This window comes from Opisthocomus hoazin, chromosome 2, assembly GCF_030867145.1.
Source record: "Opisthocomus hoazin isolate bOpiHoa1 chromosome 2, bOpiHoa1.hap1, whole genome shotgun sequence".
Classification (NCBI taxonomy): domain Eukaryota; kingdom Metazoa; phylum Chordata; class Aves; order Opisthocomiformes; family Opisthocomidae; genus Opisthocomus; species Opisthocomus hoazin.
The window spans coordinates 43,997,175-44,016,409 of record NC_134415.1 but is presented as its reverse complement, the minus strand read 5'-3'; the positions used below and the strand labels follow the sequence as shown (position 1 = coordinate 44,016,409).

The following is a 19,235-nucleotide window of genomic DNA, read 5'->3' as shown; positions in this document are numbered from 1 at the left end:
AGGTTGCTCAGAGCCCTGTTCAGCCTGGTCTTGAATGTTTCCAGGGATGGGGCCTCCACTACCTCTCTGGGCACTTTGCTAAGATTAATATGAATACAGAAAATCCATTAACCTTTAATTATATAATCCATAGTTATTATATATTATTTTGCATATATTCGGTTTCTATTATAAAAAAAGAGGAAGATTGTTATCTCTTCTCCTTCCTTGTATGATTCAGAGCAACACAGGAGTTCTTGCATAACAACTACAGCAAAGTCGTGCCTTGATGAGAGAGGTCAGAGCCTCTGGAACACAGAAGAAAAAAACAGTAACTAGATCTATATCTGAAACAACAGCTGAAAAAAGTATTCAAAGGAAAGGTAAGTTCATAAATATTTTGTAAACTTGCTGTAAGCTTGATTAAGAACATGAAAGTGCCTTACTTTATTTAATATCCTGCCAACTTCAATCTCTCTTTCACCCTTCCAAAGATACCAAGATGAATGCACGAAGAGATGGAGCGGGTTTGCAAGTGTATTACTGTTCTTTAAATTATACTCACATCTGTGCTGAAACACTCTGCAGTTCCACTCTCTGAAAGTATTCCAGCACAGAGAAATGCCCCCCACTTTTTTTCTCTTCCTTTCGTACACAGCTGCGTCTCACAAGCAAAATGGTTTTTAGAGAGTGTATATGGCAATTATTTTATCCTTTATGGAAATATATCTAGCCGTAGCTCATCTTATAAGGTAGTAGAGAATGCCACTAAAGAGCAACACTAAAATGCAATGTAATTTTGTAGAGAGTAGTAGATAAAAATACTATTAAGGAAATGTGTTCCTTTTTTGTATTTCTGTGTAACTCCGAAATGTCGCCATCACTGGCAAAATAAATAGAGCATTTTTATATTTCTCAAAGTGATGGGAGTAAAACTCTAGCTGTAGAAATACGGAGATGAAGATCACAAACACAAATTTCGCAATTCTTGATATTTTGCAGATGGACTGTTTTTTTTTTAATTTTTTCATTGAATTTGCATCAAAAGTTTCTGTTGCCAAAGATGCCTCCATTCATTTATAACACATACGAATAAAGGACTGGGTTTGAATTTAAAATGTGTTGCTAAGAATACCATCTGTAGATAAAGCAATGTATTCACATATATCAGTAAGTGTATTTCCATCTTGTCTCTGCCGTATGTAACCTAACACATCTTTTTTCTACATAACCAAAGCTTTCATAGTTGCCATAAGGAACGTGTGACAAAACGCTCTGGGAATTGGAGAGAGAACCCATCCACCAGACAGTCTTTGTCTGTCTACACCACAGAAGTGTTTGCCATACAGTAGGCAGAAATGGGTAAACACAGCTGAGATAGCTGGAAGAGATGTCACACTGTGCTTCTGTATCTGTCGAATAAATCCACCATTATGTGTTTGGCATACCCTGTGCTATCTTACATCTGCAGCTCTAAGACTAGAAAACACACCATTATGGAAAGGTGGCTCTTCTGCTAGGGAGAGAGCAAGAGATTGCCCAGAAATTATCGTGAAGGTTGAAGGATGGAAAGAGAAAATTCTTTTACACATCACACCGCTCCCCCCACTCCCCCCCAGTAAAAAAGAGTAAAATTTGTGTTTTGTTTTAATATAAAAATTTGCTGGAGTACATAATTTGGCAAATATACATACTGCTTTATTGGTATGAATGGCTGTTGTCTACTTTAATATACCAGTCCGTATACCAATAAGGATACCAACAAGTCTGGTGTACCTAGTCTCTTCTCCGATGTAAACCCCAGGAATACACTACCTTGCTCCTGCATACTGCCATTAAATGGCTTTCTAAAGCTATTTATGTGTGTCTGTATGGAAACAAAGTAACAAAAAAAAGAATTAAAGAAGTCTTTCCACCCCTGCCTTTCTTTCAGTTATTTGCAAGGGAAGCTAAGGATGGAATACTGTGTTTTCCCCAGAAATATTCTCCTGAATGTAAAAGAAAGCCTGTTTCTTTAAACAGCCCATAGATATTTTTTAACAGAATCGTAAATTATGATCCTATTTTCATTTGAGACATCCTGCGTGTATGAGTATACTTATTTAGGTATGTGCAAAATATACAAAGAAAAAGCTATCCATAAATAAAATGTGTATGTAGGGGCCGCACACAATGAATTTATCTTTTACTCACTCTGAGTTTATTTATTACTGTAGTCTAATAAATGGTGGTACATTAACATTTATGTAGATTTTCACGCGATTCCTCATTTGCAATTTTCACAATTTAACCCTGCTGTTCCCTCAAAACACACAGAGATGTCAAACACCTATGAAGTTTATTACTCCTGCACTACAATGGCACATGGTTTTGTTTAGGTGTCTTCCCACTTGTAGAAGGATAAGGAAGTCAACCTACTATGAGCAAGCGTTTAGATTTGTGAATACACCTGGCTGAATGCTGTTGTTTCTAGACTTCGGTATGGCTGGACCACTCACTGCGGAGATGCAAGCTGTTTGGAGCATGCCTAAACCCACGGGATTTTATGGGGTGGAAGCTTGGGAATCTAGGGCATATGGGGGCTTCAGGCAGGCAGGGAGATTAAACATCTCCACTCTGCACTTTCTAGCATTAAACATACATACTAGACACCACCCTACGCTTGGCCAACCAGAACCACAACCTGTGTGCGGCTTTGGATGAAGGGGTCCAGTTTTACGCCCCAGAGGAGACTTCCATCCCCAGCTGCATTTGTGGAGTGACCCTGAGGTCTGAGCCTTGCAGCACCTAACTGCCTGTGAGTCCAACCACAAAGCAATGTCTTCCCACCCCACTGTGGCACTCTGTGAATCACAGAATCCTTGAATCACAGAAGGCTGGAAAAGACCTCTAAGATCATCAAGCGCAACCACCAACCCAACACCAACATGCCTGCCAAACCACATCCCAAAGTGCCGTATCTACACGTTTTTTGAACCCCTCCAGGGATGGTGACTCCACCACTGCCGTGGGCAGCCTGTTCCGATGCTTGATCACTCTTTCAGTAAAGAAATTTTTCCTAATATCCAAGGGCCTGGCTGCATATTCTCACGTCCTCCCTGCAAGCAGGGTGGCTTCTGTGAGTCCCTCCCAAGCCTTTCCCGCCCCAGGCTGGCCAAGCCGTGCTCCTGTGGTCTCTCCTCCCAGGGCAGGTGCTCCAGCCCCGACTGCCCTGGGGACCTCCCTGACCTCACCCCAGTTTGTCGATGTCCAAGACTGAAGAGAGTATCTGGATATTTCCTAACGAGCACTGAAGAGAGAGGGATAATTACCACTCCTCTATCGCAGTCCAGAAAAGGTTCTGAATAAACATTTCATTGCATTTATTCGTCATCGCATTCCATACAAGTTAAGGTTTTCTTAAAAATCATAGCACTTTCCAGATTACAGCAATACTTTATAAATAATATCTCATAAGAACTTTCTAACTAACTTTCATATTCCCTTTCCATGGTACATCGACCCTGAAGTACCTAATTAGCTTCTGAAAGGGGGAGTTGGGCCTCTTTGGAAAATACTATCCCAGCTTATATCAGGTTTAATCACACTCTCATTGCAAATATCTCAGTGCTTGAACAGGTTCATCCTGAATATTTAAGTTACGGAAGCAGACCGCTCTGTTGTTCCACTTTAGACACAGCTGAGATCTTACAAAAGTCCCTATTGGTCCCTACCAGTATATTTTTTCCACCATTTAAACACGGCAGAACGCCACAACTTTCCTTCCACGTGGAAACACAGCTAGGTGTTCAGTAAAACTGCTGCCCGCCTTTGAATGACAGCCCTTTGGTTCACTGCCAAAGCCTGTGTGTGTGCACAACGCTGACCTGGAAACGAAAATCGTCCTCATGGGTATGCGAGCAAAACGGTAAGTTGCATTTCTTCTCATTCCCCTTCCTCTCCTTTAACCCATCAGCAGCTCAGAGATTCCGAGCGGTGACCTGTGGATGTGCTTTCCCATCCCCCAGCTCCCAGCCCCAGCCCTGGCGCAGATGGCAGCACTCCCACATTCCCCAGGGAGAGCAATACCCCCGGTCCTGCGCAGCTTCAGCAACGTCCCGCAGGCAGTCAAGCAACCCTCGCATGTTGGAAGGGTGCAATCTTTTGTGAGCTTCCAAACATCGATACAATAGGTAGTTTTCCCATCATCTTTGTAAACATATGTCATATTAGGTCCCTTTAAAAATCCGTATATAATGGCTTCTTTCACCTGAATGCATTTCCCGTTTTCCCCTCTTTCCACCACAGGGATAGGAAGTACTTGTTTTGTTACAAAACATGTCGTTTCTCATAAGAAGTCAGTGGTTTATAGATAAAAACGTAAAATCTCATCAAATCTAGTAAAATCTGACAAGTTGTTAAAAACATAATAGGTTTGTTAACTACGGCCTTCCTGTGCTGAGGGAGGCTCCACCATTACGGGGTACGAACAAGGCATGCATTTCAGCTGCTCCGGTAACCAGCTGCTCAGCGGTAGGCCATGACAATCTTGCCCAATTAGAACAGCGGCAAGTATATAATCATTGGATTTTCAAGGGAAAAAACCCATGCCTTAGTAAACTCAAGCTAATTCAACCTTCACGCAAATTCACGCTTATAACTTAAGGTTTTCTTAGCAGTCATAGTAGTTTCTAGCTTACAGCAACTCTCTCCCGCACACCCCCTGTCCACTCCCTTGCGATTCACTGCACAGCAGAAAAACCGGACAATATCTGCAGTGGATAAACATAAACACACCGAAAAAAGAACAACAAGAATCCACTTGTAATACACACTTACAATATCTTAAGGCATTATTTGGCAAACGCATTCATATTATTCTTTATTTTGTTTGGTTTTGTTTTCCAGGGGGTTGATATTACAACACATGCATTTGTATAGTTGAACTTCTGATACATGGCATGGAGAAAGAAGTTCACAGACATATATTAATATGCATGTGTAGTGGATTAATTTATGCCAGTGCAAGGTCCTTTTTTATGCTATGAAACATCAACTGAATATATTTATTGAGAAAATGCTATTGAGAAACTGAAATGTATTCTTGAGTGACTAAACATTTCAAGAAATAAAATTTTCAGTTGTGAAAATGCTCGTACAACATGGACATCAAATCATGTTGGGACACATTCTTTGTCAGCTTTTAATGCATAAGTAATGTTCTGGTTTTGTTTCTTTGCTATCATTTGTTGTTAATTCTACCGTTATCCAGCAGCAGCAGATAGCACTATGTGTAGTAAACCCTTTTTTCTCTGCCTGTAACTTTCTAATTAACTGCTGATCCTTGCTGCTTTGTCATCAAAACTGATATTTCTGTTGAGACTGATGAAACAAGGGATTATCTTCCTGCCATTGGCTTTTTTTCTTTCTTTTTTTTAAGTAAACAGATCTAGGTAACACAAGCTGAAAACAAATCCTTCCTTTATTTGCCAAGTAGCTTCTTTTTGTTTCAACAGGAAGCCAGCAAATATTTTATAAACAGAAAATGTGCTTTGTGTGTGGAGAATTCATCAGAACCTAGAAAAAACTACCCTTCTGCACTGCACGTCAACTTACACAGCAACAGATTTTGACCACAAAAAAAAAAATATTAAACAAAACCCCAGACCACTAGCTAAATGCCCAAAGTCTCAACAACAAAGCCAGACTGCAAAGTCCTCAGACCCCCACCCACTCCCCGACTCGAGGAGTCTCCAGCTCCAAGCATGCAGCCTGCAGGCCCCTCCAGCAGCAGCAGGTTCACAGCTTCAGCCCTGCTCTCCTCTGCCTCGCTGACCAAGGAGACAGAGTACGTTCCTGCGGGCAGTCTGGGGCAGTATTTACCATCCCAGTCTTTGGCAGAGGGATTGAGTGCTCGTGATTCATTTCATCAGCGAAAAGAAACACATTTTCATTGGGCACCCTCAGAAGCTGCCTCAGAAGCTGCTTAAAAATTATCCAGTAAATACATAAATATTTCTATGAATAAATGAGGCCCTCGGCTCCCGGCAACTAACAAAAATCCACTTCTCTTCGCTATGCCCCAAAACCAGTTTTTTTCATAAACCTTGACCTTTTGCTTCAGAACTTCTGAAACTGAGACAGAGCAACAAGTGCTTTCAGGAAAGCAGGAGAAGAACAAGGTAATGTCCTCGCAACTTCCACCGTCTCAGCGACCCCAACCCTGCAAAAACACCGTGCCAAAGTGAGCGCAGCAGACTGCGAGACACTGGCATTCAGTGTAGGACCCATTACGTTCCTATAGTCGAAATGGCCATTGCACCAGAAGGCTGACCCAGACGAGGGTAAAATAACAGCAAAAAAAGAAACAAACACATTTATTTTACTTTGCAATCTAACAGCTCTCCCAGCAGCTGAAGCTTGTCTCATTCACAACACTCGCTTTCTACAGTAATAACATTCTCATTAAAACAGCAGTTCGCCAGACCTTAACTAAGTGCTTTTACTGAAAGTATAAGGATTAATCCTTTTTGCTATTACTTTCAATATTTCTTGTCAAAGAGCCACCCACATATGACATTTATAAATGTGTGTACACTACATGTTAATTCAAATTAAGCCCTGCAGTGAATAATGCTAAGGCCCTTGAATTAAGCTATTTAATTCCTTTCCTCATCTAATTGCTGAGACTATTATTTAATGTCCCTTGTTTTTCTCTCCACTAAACTGTTTGCTTTTCTAAATTGTATTCAGTTTTTCAGTTCAGAAACTGCAGAAACGAAGGGGAAAGTGAAGGTTTTAAGCAAAGGAGCGACGCATCTGTTTGGCAGCTGCAGCGAAAGGCGGCTGAGCAGACACCCAAGTCACAGGGCACCTGCGGCAAGGGGTCACCCAGAAAGCAGGGACGAGCTGGAAAGGCTGAGGGAGGCGAGTGGTCTGTTGGTAAGGTGGAGGCAGAGACCCGGGGCCCGGAGCTGCCCCCACAGACGCCGAGGGTGCTGGACCTGGCCACCTGGGCTGAGGGTGCTGGGTCCAGCCCAGCCGGCGGACTGGAGCTGAGAGATGGCTGCAGCCCAGCGACGAAATACGGAGCTTAACATCTGCAGCACAGCACTGTCGCCAGGCCTTCCGCGTGCTGTTGTAACTAACGGCTATGAACCAGCACCGCGACAGAGAAAGCTCAAAAAGCCTTCTCCCCCTCGGTGCTGTCCACACGGGCCATTCAGTTTGTGAATTATTGCAAGCATTCGGCATGCAGCGGGGTTTTTTCCTTCTTTCCCTTTCTCCTGAAGGAAAGGAGTGGAACAGGGCAGCACAGTTCTGTGGAACAAAGCCCCAGCGGGAGGCTCTGTGTCTCTCCGGCCACCGGCTGCCGGCGGGGCAGCCATTGCGTCCCATTGCGGGGCCAGGCGCTGCGCCATGTGCAGGCCAAGGGCCGGCTCCTGGCACCGCAGGGCGACGCGCCCGGGCGGAATTCCAGCAGGGACGGTTTGTTTCTGCGGCCCACACACCTCACCGGTCTGAAAGGTCGTCCTGTGACAGGGACAGCTGCTACAAGTACGACATCACAAGTTTTTGAAAAAGCCATTTAGCCAAGAAAACAGTAATTACATAAATTCACTGTAATACCAAAGGCTTTCATGTAGTCTGCAAGGGCTGACTTCAGTCGTCCTTTAGGTCTGTACACAAGGGACATGCTTGTGTTCCAAGCTGACGTTGTTCACAGTATGACTAAAATATTCTGTGCAATAGTAGGTAAAATTATTGTATCATTTCTGCAAATTAGTTTTATATTCTGGAACGAGCTATGCTGCTGCAGAGAGACTTGTATTATTTTTGGTATCCAGTTTCCCTTCGCTCTGACAATTGGATACACAGCTATCTCCACAGTATTTTCCCCACCAGCTCAGAAAGCAACTTACGTTTTTCCCATTACATCAGTCAGCACGGACATCTAGCGTGAAGGATGACAGAAAGAACATTGATCCCTGCCTTGAATTGCAATAGGTATGCGTGCTTTAGCGGTATCTGACTTCCTCAGGATCAACCAGCACCGCTCACAGCCTGAGCCAAAATAACGCACACTGCTGTTCTTTAATGTCATGCCAGTCACTGTGACAAAAGGGGGTAAAAAACTTCATCAAAAATATAGTTTTGATTTCAGATCCTTTCCACAAATTCTAACCTTGACAATAAGTTTTCGACTGATTTGCATCAATCTGCTATTTTAAAATTGAGAGACAGACTCTTCCGGCAAGCAAACAGTAGCACGCGAACAGCACAAAAGCTCTTTGCAACAACTGCTTTCTCTGTTGTCCATCACCTAAAACTTACTTGGGTACATTTTCTTAACACTGAGCTGATTATTCTACCTGTACAATGTCACCTTAGAGAGGATAGAGAGGAAGGAAAATAAAAAAGTATTTTTTCTTTCTACCCATTGCTGGATAGGATTTTCTTTTTTCTTAAATTAGTGCTGTGATCCAGGGTTACATACACGTCCTGTGCTGCATTTCCATGAGACGCTAGCCACAGCATCATCAACAAAATCACACACGCACATTTCAATAGCTAGAGAAAAGAGGCAGCTTTTTCGATCTTTGTCTACTTTTCTTAACCACCGTGGTGGTGGGAAGATCGGACATGCTGATTCAGCTTGCCCCAGAGAGAACTCTAACAACTTGGCAATTTGCCTTTTTGTGGGGTTTTTTGGACTTGTTTGGAGTCTTTTTTTCCTTTTCTCAATAAGCTCAGACTGTAACGTAACGTCTTCTTTCTGCCTGCAAGCTCCAGCACACACACGTGTCCGTCAGCAGCCGTACCCAGGCTGGGTAGCCTAGCAAAACCGTACCAACACACCTTCCCCTCAGGGGCTGCTTTCTAACACAAACAGATGGCTTTTTTCCTGGCAGCAGGAATGCTTGTCTCTGGGCATCAACAGTGTGGCCATTTTGGTCCTCCCCGTCTGCCTCTGCCATGACGTCACACGTGCTCCCACACAGGCCTGACACTAAGGCCCATTCGCCTCACAAGGACTGTCTTTTCTGTGTCGTGTACACACCCAAGGGTGGTCCCTGCCAGAGGGTTCCTGTCTTGTTTATGGTGACATCTGATCAGGCCACACAAGATATACCGGTTAAATTTGAAAGCCCTCGGCAATCCATCAGTAACTGCACAGCCACCCAAAAAGCCGGCCTCCACTTGGGATTCAACACCTTGTCACGCACGGTAACTTTGAGTATTTTTCTTTTCAGCCGCACGCATAAGCCATTGAATAGAAGAGGAGGGGTCAAATACCAATTCTTCCTCTGGCAGCAGCCACAGCCACGAGAGGGGATGCTGCCATCTAATCTCTGTCTGATCTCAACGTCTCCCTCAAAATTCTCAGATCTTGTTCTCAATAACAAAGTTCTTCGCAGGTCAAAAATCTTTTCATGATTAGTTGTGTGCCGCACCACGAATTGCTTTTTCTCCCTGAGCACCATGTGTCCACCTTAAAATATTCAGGTGTCAGATAGAGTTCTGCTTTGCAGTGCTGTTAAAAATAGAGAAAATAATCGTCTCTGAAGGATGAGCTATGCAGGGGGGAATGGGGACATAGAGCAATCTGTTACTTCTTGCTCTCTCTCCAAGTAGTCTTTTACTTCCAAAGCCTTCTGTTTGCATAGCTCTCAGCAGACCTTGGCTTTGCGTTAAAGAGACAAGCTGGTCGCCTCTTGTTTGAGCTATGATCTTCTCTGTATTCTTCCGAGATCGCAGTTACAGACTAACCTTTTAGCCAGAATCAATCTTTCACAAGCAGAAGACTACACTTACATGCAAAAGCTTTGGTTGTAGGATCTCACAGCTTTGCTCTCAGAGGTCTTATGAGTAATTCTGACTTCTAAACTTTCTCCACACATTTGCTATTCACTTCATGAATTTTCCTCTGGAGCATCCTCTGTTGTCCCTGAAAAGATACAAGACAGTGACTCTGATGGCCACTAATCTGAAAGAGTCACTGTTTCTTAGATTTTTGTTTTGTTCTTTTTTTTTTTTTTTGTCTCCTATACATGCCAGGTGAATCTTTAGCTGGAATCAGTGTCATCATAGAAAAGACAAATTTGGTCCACTGTATACTAAAAAGTGCTGTGCTTGCAAATCAAAAACCTCACGAAATAAAGTTAGAAACCAGTTGAATGTCTGTGAGCTGAAGCTCAGCTCAGCTAATTTAAACTCAGCTAATTCATTTCAGCAAAACCCTACCACTGACGGAGTTTCCTGGAGTGGCAGAGAAGGGTTTTATTACTGTTGACTTCAGTTAAGAGAATGCACAATGAGATTCTTTAAATTAGTTAAATGTGTTTGGGCAGCTAATATCTCAAAAAGTCTATTATCTGCATTGGCTACAACAACACAGAATGTTATAAAATTAATTATATTCTTCATAGCTTAACAATGATTGCCTCATTTAGAAATATAATTACCTACCCTTGAGGTTTTCAGCCAGAAGGGGTTCTTTAGCAGTGTACAACAGCTTTGTTTGCCAGGCTTCATTTAAATCCCTTGCTTCCACCTTCTTGCAAAAGCTTGGTCTTTTAGGTGACACTTTTTTTTTTTCATACCTAAGTATTATTCCAGGTATTTAATTTCATTACACACAAAGGACAGACTGACACTAAAATAGCAGCCTGGCTAATAAAACCAGAAGCCACCAAACGACAGCATGTTACGGGACGCTCTGTAATATAATAGGCTAGGGTGAGCAATGCCCTCCTCCTTCAGATTTCAAAGCAGGACAAATTATTATTCAGGAACAAAAAATTATGATCCATCTCCTAAACGGGTCACTCAAAGAGACACAAACAATAAACTTAAAAAACTGAAGATCATTTCACCAAATCCCCAAGAAAACTGTTTCCAGGGTTTCTGTTCTTGTTTAAAATTATTTGAGAGAAACACAAATATAGTTCCCACAGACAAACCACAGAATCACAGAATCACAGAATGGTAGGGCTTGGAAGGGACCTCTGTGGGTCATCTAGTCCAACCCCCCTGCCGAAGCAGGGTCACCTACAGTAGGCTGCAAAGGACCTTTTCCGGGCAGGTCTTGAATATCTCCAGAGAAGGAGACTCCACAGCCTCCCTGGGCAACCTGTTCCAGGGCTCCGTCACCCTCAGAGGGAAGAAATTCTTCCTCATGTTCAGACGGAACTTCCTCTGCTTCAGTTTGTGCCCATTGCCCCTTGTGCTGTCTCTGGGCACTACTGAAAAGAGCTTGGCCCCATCCTCCTGACACCCACCCTTCAGATATTTGTAAGCATTTATAAGGTCCCCTCGCAGCCTTCTCTTCTTCAGGCTGAACAAGCCCAGCTCCCTCAGCCTCTCCTCGTAGGAGAGATGCTCCAGTCCCCTCATCATCCTTGTAGCCCTCCACTGGACTCTCTCCAGTAGCTCTTCATCTTTCTTGAAGTGGGGAGCCCAGAACTGGACACAGTACTCCAGATGAGGCCTCACCAGGGCAGTGTAGAGGGGAAGGAGAACCTCCCTTGACCTGCTGGCCAAACTCCTCCTAATGCATCCCAGGATCCCACTGGCCTTCTTGGCAGCCAGGGCACACTGCTGGCTCATGGTCAACCTGTCATCCACCAGGACACCCAGGTCCCTCTCCGCAGAGCTGCTCTCCAGCAGGTCCACCCCAAGCCTGTACTGATACATGGGACTGTTCCTCCCCAGGTGCAGGACCCTGCATTTGGCTTTGTTGAACCTCATCAGGTTCCTCTCTGCCCAACTTTCCAGCCTGCCCAGGTCACGCTGAATGGCAGCACAGCCTTCTGGTGTATCTACCACTCCTCCCAGTTTGGTGTCATCAGCAAACTTGCTGAGGGTACACTCTAACTCTTCATCCAGGTCGTTGATGAAGAAGTTAAACAAGGCTGGGCCCAGTACTGACCGCTGGGGGACACCACTAGTTACCAGCCTCCAAACAGACTCAGCGCCGCTGATGACAACCCTCTGAGTTCTGCCATTCATCCAGCTCTCAATCCACCCCACCGACCACTCATCCAGCCCATAATTCCTGAGCTTCCCTAGGAGGATATTATGGGAGACTGTGTCGAAGGCCTTGCTGAAGTCTAGGTAGACAACATCCACGGCTCTCCCTTCATCTACCCAGCCAGTCATGTCATCATAGAAATCTATCAGATTGGTCAGGCATGATTTCCCCTTGGTGAATCCATGCTGACTACTCCTGATAACCTTCTTTTCTTCCACTTGCTTGATGATGGCCTCCAGGATAAGCTGCTCCATCACCTTTCCTGGGATGGAGGTGAGGCTGACCGGCCTGTAGTTCCCTGTGTCCTCCTTCTTGCCCTTTTTGAAGACTGGAGTGACACTGGCCTTTCTCCAGTCCTCGGGCACCTCTCTTGTCCTCCAGGACCTCTCAAAGATGATGGAGAGCGGCTCAGCAATGACATCCACCAGCTCCCTCAGCACTCGTGGGTGCATTCCATCGGGGCCCTTGGATTTGTGGACGTCCAGATCGCTTAAGCGATCCCTCACACAGTCCTCCTTGACCAAGGGAAAGTCATCCTCTCTGTGGGCTTCTTCTCTTACCTCCGGGGCCTGGGACTCCTGAGGGCCTTTCTTGGCACTGAAGACTGAAGCAAAGAAAGCATTCAGTAGCTCTGCCTTCTCTGTATCCTTCGTCACCAGGACGCCCGCCTCATTCAGCAGCAGCCCCACATTGTCCCTAGCCTTCCTTTTGCTGCTGATGTCGTTGAAGAAGCCCTTCTTGTTGTTTTTGACATCCCCTGCCAGCTTCAGTTCCAGGTAGGCTTGGGCCTTCCTTGTCGCATCCCTGCACACTCTGACCACATTCCTGAACTCTATCCAAGTGGCCTGCCCCTCTTTCCACATTCCATGGACCCTTCTCTTCCACCTGATCTCCACTAGAAGCTCCTTGTTTAACCATGCAGGTCTTCTGCCTCCTTTGCTCGATTTCTTTCTCAGGGGGATGCACCGCTCCTGAGCACAGAGGAAGTGACGTTTAAACAGCGACCAGCACTCTTGGACCCCCCTGCCTTCGAGAGCCCTGGCCCACGGGATTCCTCCCAGCAGCTCCTTGAAGAGGCCAAAGTTAGCCCTCCTGAGGTCCAAGGTTTTGATCCTGCTTATCGCCCTGCTTCCTCCACGCAGGATCCTGAACTCCACCATTTCATGGTCACTGCAGCCGAGTCTACCTCCAACCTTCACATCCTCCACCAGTCCCTCCTTGTTTGTTAACACAAGGTCTAGCAGAGCGCCTTTCCTTGTTGGTTCCTCCACCACTTGCATCAGAAAGTTATCATCGATGCTCTGTAGGAACCTCCTGGATTGCGCCTGCCTAGCTGTATGGTCTTCCCACCTGATGTCAGGGTGGTTGAAGTCCCCTATGAGAACCAGGGCCTGTGATTGTGAGGCTGCTTGCAGCTGCCTGTAGAAGGCCTCATCAACCTCCTGCTCCTGGTCAGGTGGCCTGTAGTACACACTCACCGTAATGTCATCCTTGTGAGCCTGTCCCTTAATTCTAACCCATAAGCTCTCAACTCGTTCCTCATTTGCCCCCAGGCCAAGCTCAATGCATTCCAGTTGCTCCCTCACATATAGAGCAACTCCACCACCTCTCCTTGTTGGCCTGTCTTTCCTAAAGAGTCTGTAGCCATCCATGACAGCATGCCAGTCATGCGAGTTGTCCCACCACGTTTCTGTGATGGCGACCAAGTCATAGCCGTCCTGCTGTATAATGGCTTCCAGCTCCTCCTGTTTATCGCCCATGCTACGTGCCTTGGTATAGACACACTTGAGCTGGGCCTGTCGATCTCACCCCTGACCCTGGCACGCCAAGCCTGGGCTCATCCCTAGTGAGCTGGGTGATGTCCCCTTCCCCCTTTGAACCTAGTTTAAAGACCTCTCAATGAGCCCCGCCAGCTCATGGCCAAGAATCCTTTTTCTCCTTTGAGATAGCTGCGATCCACCTGTTGCCAGCAGGCCCGGTGCTGTGTACACCTCCCCGTGATCAAAGAAGCCAAAATTTGACCGATGGCACCAGTCCCTGAGCCAGCTGTTAAGCAGGTGAGTTTTCCTGCCCCTCAACCAAAGCCACCAGGTTTATCCTGAGCTAAACCATAATTCCTATGCGCAGTTACAATGCATCGGTAAAGAATGTAATTGCTAAACATTGTCAAGCATAATTGGATGGTGTCCATCTTCTGTGGACTCGTCAGTTGCCCAAACCGTGGCAACCCTGCCGTCTTGTTCACAGGTTTGTACCTCCTCAACCAGTGAAGCACAAAGGAGTTGAGAAATACGGAAGAAAGGTAGAGAATACATATTGTTGCTATTATTCTTCCTGTAGACATTATTCTTTCTCCTTGATAGTATCAGAGATCATGATTCTCCAGAGCTATTAATCTGGCATGTGTGTTGACACTGTGATTGTAAAAGCTGCTATTTATTTCCTACTGCGTTACAGCTCAAACAGAAAAGAAATACTGAGATGCCCCAAAACTTAGGAACAAATTGAGAGGAAATGATGAAGTGTGATAATTTCAGTGCAAAGAGATCCGACCCTAATACTCAAGATATTGTTTTTGCTTAAAAACTTTTTTTTTTCAGGTTTAGCTTAAAATTATGATTTGGAATTTTATTTCAATTTCAGGAATATTTCAGCTTACTCAAGTATCAGCATTATTCAGAAAGCAAGTGCTCTTTAACTATGTAATGATATACAAACAGTAAAAAATAATAGTACGTAACTTAGAAATACATGAAAACCTGATGAATCTTGACAACTGTGCAGGTGCAAAACAAATTTTGCTTTACCTTTTTTCACATTCTTGACTTACTATAAGCTGTCCTTTGGAACATTTTTTTATCGTGCATTCAGAGTCATCAGGACCTCAGCACACAAAAACTGAAGCCTGTTATAGTCTGCCATAATATAAAGAAGAAGCTGCTGTATCTAGGCGTAGAAACAAAGAGTTACTAAGCACTGTGGGGCAAAGAACCCCAAACCCTCAGTTTTGAGACTAAGGGATAGTTTCCAAACTATGGTGTTGTGATTGACTCAACACAGGTAAGAAGAACCATTTTGAAAACCTCAGACCCTCTCCAAGGGCTTCTGAACGAAACCCCCAGGTACAGAGTGTGCCCATTTTATGGTGACGGTCGCATAGTTTTACCATTCTCTAATGGCGTTACAAACCTAGTCAATATGATTTTTAAATGAAGCTGTGTACAACGCGAGGAACAAAAGGCAATACAAACCATGGGTATGAAGAAGCCAGTAGAAGACATTCTTCAATTAGGAAAAGTCACACCGAGCATCCCTGCTCTTCCCTCGTGGACTTTGGCCTTTGTAGACCTTCCCTTCCATCCGACACATAGACTAAGGCACCTGGTTCAGACAACGACCCCAAGAACAGGTCTTTTCGGGGACTTTTTGCAGCAAAATGCCTATTGCATCAGGTCTTGGTAGCAACATACAGAACACTTTGTTGAAGAATTTTTCTGAAATGCAGATTTTCCATACAGCCTGGTGTTACACAATTTGAATAAAAGCTAATTAAACACAAAGAGAAGGCAAAGACCAGAGGAATGCAAGCAGGTGCAGGAAACTCAGTAACGTAACCACTGAACACAGCACACTGAGTGTGACGCTCCCAAACCCACCAGAGAAGATGAGCACTTCATCCCTAGCGTGAAACCAGGGAGGTGATGCAGCAGAAGGGCATCTCTGCGCATCAGGCAGGGCACAGGACTTGCGATGGGGTGCAGCAAGAAGAGAAGTTTGGTATGGAACCAAGGGAGCTTTGGCACTGCGTAAAGCTTCTTACGGGATATTTTAAGGGGACTGCAGAGATGTGCAAGACTTCATACTGGATGTTCAGGGAAGGACAAAGGCAGGAAAAAAGGAGGAATCAAGGTGAAAAACCAGAAGGAAAAAGGTATAAAAGGGGCCAGTCAAATGCAAACATGAGATCAGTCAGCATGCTCATCTGACTGAACCCAAGCTTGGTCACCACAGCCTGTCCCACGGCCCTATTAAATCTACTTCTAACTATTTTTTCTGTGTGGACGGTCCCTATCCTAGGGAGCGGGTGGGTGGGTGAGTGGGGGTGTGTGTTACTGTACTTCAGGCTGGGCTAACTTGCCAGTAGTGCGAAACCTCCGTCAGGAAAGAGCTGGCAGCTGAGTAACGGACTGATGTCCTGCTACGGATGCTGGGAGGACTCAAAGTCCCCCTCCTGTCTGAGGGATCAGTGACTTTGGTGTGCATCCAGAGAATGCGTACGCTCCACTGATGAGCTTCAGCGCTGATCAGGGCAGGGAGGGTCAGGTGTGGGCTGCCTGTGCTGCTCGTACTCTGGTGAGTGCAATGCGTGGGTGCCAGTATGGGCACTGCTCTCCCTGCAGTGACTCGTGAGAGCTGGCATGGATACCATGCGCAAACCGGTGTCGGGTGGGGGGACGTGCTCAGCCTCTCCCCAGAGCTCTCTCCCTGGGCTGGGAGCCCTCTGGGATTTGGCTGCAGCAGCCCGGGAAGGAGACCCGCTGGGTACCAAGGTCTGCTGGATTTGTCTGCTCCTAACGCTGGAGGGTAACTGGTTCTGCATCTGTCAAGTGAGAGCAAACGAGACGTGTTGGTAACTCTGCCTTTGGAAATGTCAGCACTGTCAGGTCTAAAGATCACCTAAACAAGAATTTAGGGGAATCTCTCTGATACCCATCTGGAAATACAGCTTTAGGAGAGTTTGACTCTTCTTGCCCTTTTTTGTAACCTTCTGTAAAGTTACTAGCAGCACTGCTCTGCCAGGCTTTCCCAAATGGATGCCTCGCTGCAGTAAATCGAGGATTGTCTCTACGTCGAGCAGAACAAAGTCTGTGCTGTTGAGAGGTGTATTTTGGAAGGGTTGTGACACGCATCTCTGAAGAAAACACAGGAAAGAATTCATTCTATGTACTAAGGGATTACAAACGCCTAAACATGTTCACGTAACTAATCCTCATCGTTTTGGCTTGTCAAAGAGCAGGGAATCTCGGGCCATTGCATTTCTACTTCACAAGCAGTGGAAGACATCCAGAATCACCATCCAGGGCATGGTACAAGACCTCCTCATCTCAAGCAAGAGCACTGCTCAATCTACCGGACCACTTAAAAACAGAAGTATATTGGTCAATATTTTATGGTCCTGGAAAATAAAACTCTTCATTTCACACTTTGAATATTTTCAGGTCCCATGCTTCTGGGACAACGGACAAAGCTTATGGTCTCCATCCGACGGATGTAAAATTTCAGTAACACTGCTGAAATCACGGGAAATACATTTCTGTAGCAGAAATAAGTATCGTATCAACATCTTAGTTACTCAGACTGCTGCATCTTTGGGGAAACTTTTTCAACTCCATTACAGAGCAATCTACAATTCAACATTTAAAACATTCATATGCATTATGGTTTATGTCAGTTGATACAGTCCTTCATTTGGGTGGCGTCAGACTAAGCAACGAAGGAAGTCTGACGGAAAAAGGGAAAAGACATTCCCTTTTCTTGAACTGAACTCCTATTTCATGGGAACATTCGCATGAATTCCTTCACCTCTGAAAAACATGACATAGCACTGAAGGTCCCTGCAACTGGTCCTCAGCCTCCCCCCTAATCTGAGACGTCCCACAAAACAAAGATTTTGAACAGCGTGGAGGATGATGGGAAGAAATAATTAAATATGTATATAAATTAAATATATTTAAAATATTTGGTAAAAAATACACAAATACCCACACTGCGTACAGCTAAAAGTCCTGTCAGGGGACATGTCACATGTTCTGGCTGGTGGCACATATGAGGTTATTGTAGCATGCAACTAGCACTGCACCTTCTAGGACTATCTTTTTTCCTACCTTGCAAGTTTTGCACTCTTCTGGCATGCCGAGCACACTGTCTGTCTGCTCCCTTCACCCTCTGAACGGAGTAAAAATTAATAAAAAACAAAAAAGCATGCTTTCAAACTGCTGAATTGGGACAATGTTTCTTCTCATCTAGTTTTATCAAAAATATATCAGAAAGTTCCCGAATCTTGACAGCATTTGTTCTCAAGCTTCTTGGGTTTGTTTGCAACTAGTCTTATTAATATTGTTTAGCAAGAATTATAGCTATTTATTTTTTCCTTTTATTGTAGAAACACCAAAAGTTTCAATCCTGGCCTGAAAGTTAGTCTTTTAGTAAATACACAAGTAAGGACAATTTAAACAGCTGTAAGAAGGTAAAATATGGAAATGGTAATTCAAGGGTCTTTCTTTTTTTCTACAAACACAAATCTTTCGCCACCTTACGCATCTGCATTCGTGTCAGGCAAGTCTGTGTCAGACAGACGGGGACTCCTCCCCAGGCCATGGTCACCACCGAGCTGTGTGCTTCAGCCTGTACCATGGTCTTTCAGCTCAAGCCTGTCCTCTGTGACACAGCGTGGCTACTCTGCTTCTGGACAGCAGAGCGCTTTAAGGTGTACAAACTTACCCTAGTTCATTCTGTGTCATTTTGGAATAGCATAGGAATTATATTTTCTTTAAGTATTTAGTGGAAGCTAAGTGCTCTTGCCTTACGATCATACCACACAGTCATATAGCCCAGGGCACAGAGTTTTTGTATGGCGATAGAGAAGTAGATTACTGATGCTCAAATATTTTCCTCTGAACTAATATATATATATATATATATATCTGCGCACACGCACAATCACACACTCATTTAATGTTACAAGGAAATTACTCAAATGCCTGTTGCAGTTCTAAAACCAGAGGCTTCTCATTATGAACCACTGAACAAGAAAGCAAATGCTAGAAGTAATGACTGTATCTGAAGCTTATCACCCTGAGTCCTGGAAGCACTGTAAAAGCATAAAGTTGACAAAATAAAAGGGGAAATGAGCAGAGATAAAAGATCTCTAGATGTGCAGAAGCAACACTGTTATGTGTATTCTGTAAACTGAATTCAAACTTCATACTCTCCCAAAGTAACAAAAAAGAAAACATCTTTTAAGAACTCCATACAATGCAAGAAAAAAAGTAATTTAATCTTGGATCAATATTTGAAAGTGGTTAAGTGGAAACTGCAGCTCAGCAAGAATTTCGCTCGCACAATTCCATTTCATTTTGCTTTTGTGTGGTGTAAGTCTGGGATGACATTCCAAATGTTGGATTGTATTTGCACTACTTACTCTTTGCTCTATGTTAAAATATAGTATTTACATACCAGATGC

General features: G+C 44.4%; 1 protein-coding gene across 1 annotated transcript in view; it reads right to left on the bottom strand.

Annotated features, from left to right (window-relative positions):
• LOC142364622 (apolipoprotein B-100-like) overlaps nt 1-4,916 on the bottom strand; it is a 47,110-nt gene extending 42,194 nt beyond the window's left edge. The window contains 9 exon segments of the mRNA XM_075444521.1: nt 1,230-1,300; nt 1,443-1,495; nt 1,795-1,846; nt 2,455-2,545; nt 2,640-2,724; nt 3,071-3,268; nt 4,048-4,278; nt 4,659-4,730; nt 4,886-4,916. Coding sequence (XP_075300636.1) covers nt 1,230-1,300; nt 1,443-1,495; nt 1,795-1,846; nt 2,455-2,545; nt 2,640-2,724; nt 3,071-3,268; nt 4,048-4,278; nt 4,659-4,730; nt 4,886-4,916 — 884 coding nt within the window.
• Nucleotides 4,917-19,235: the final 14,319 nt, after the last annotated feature.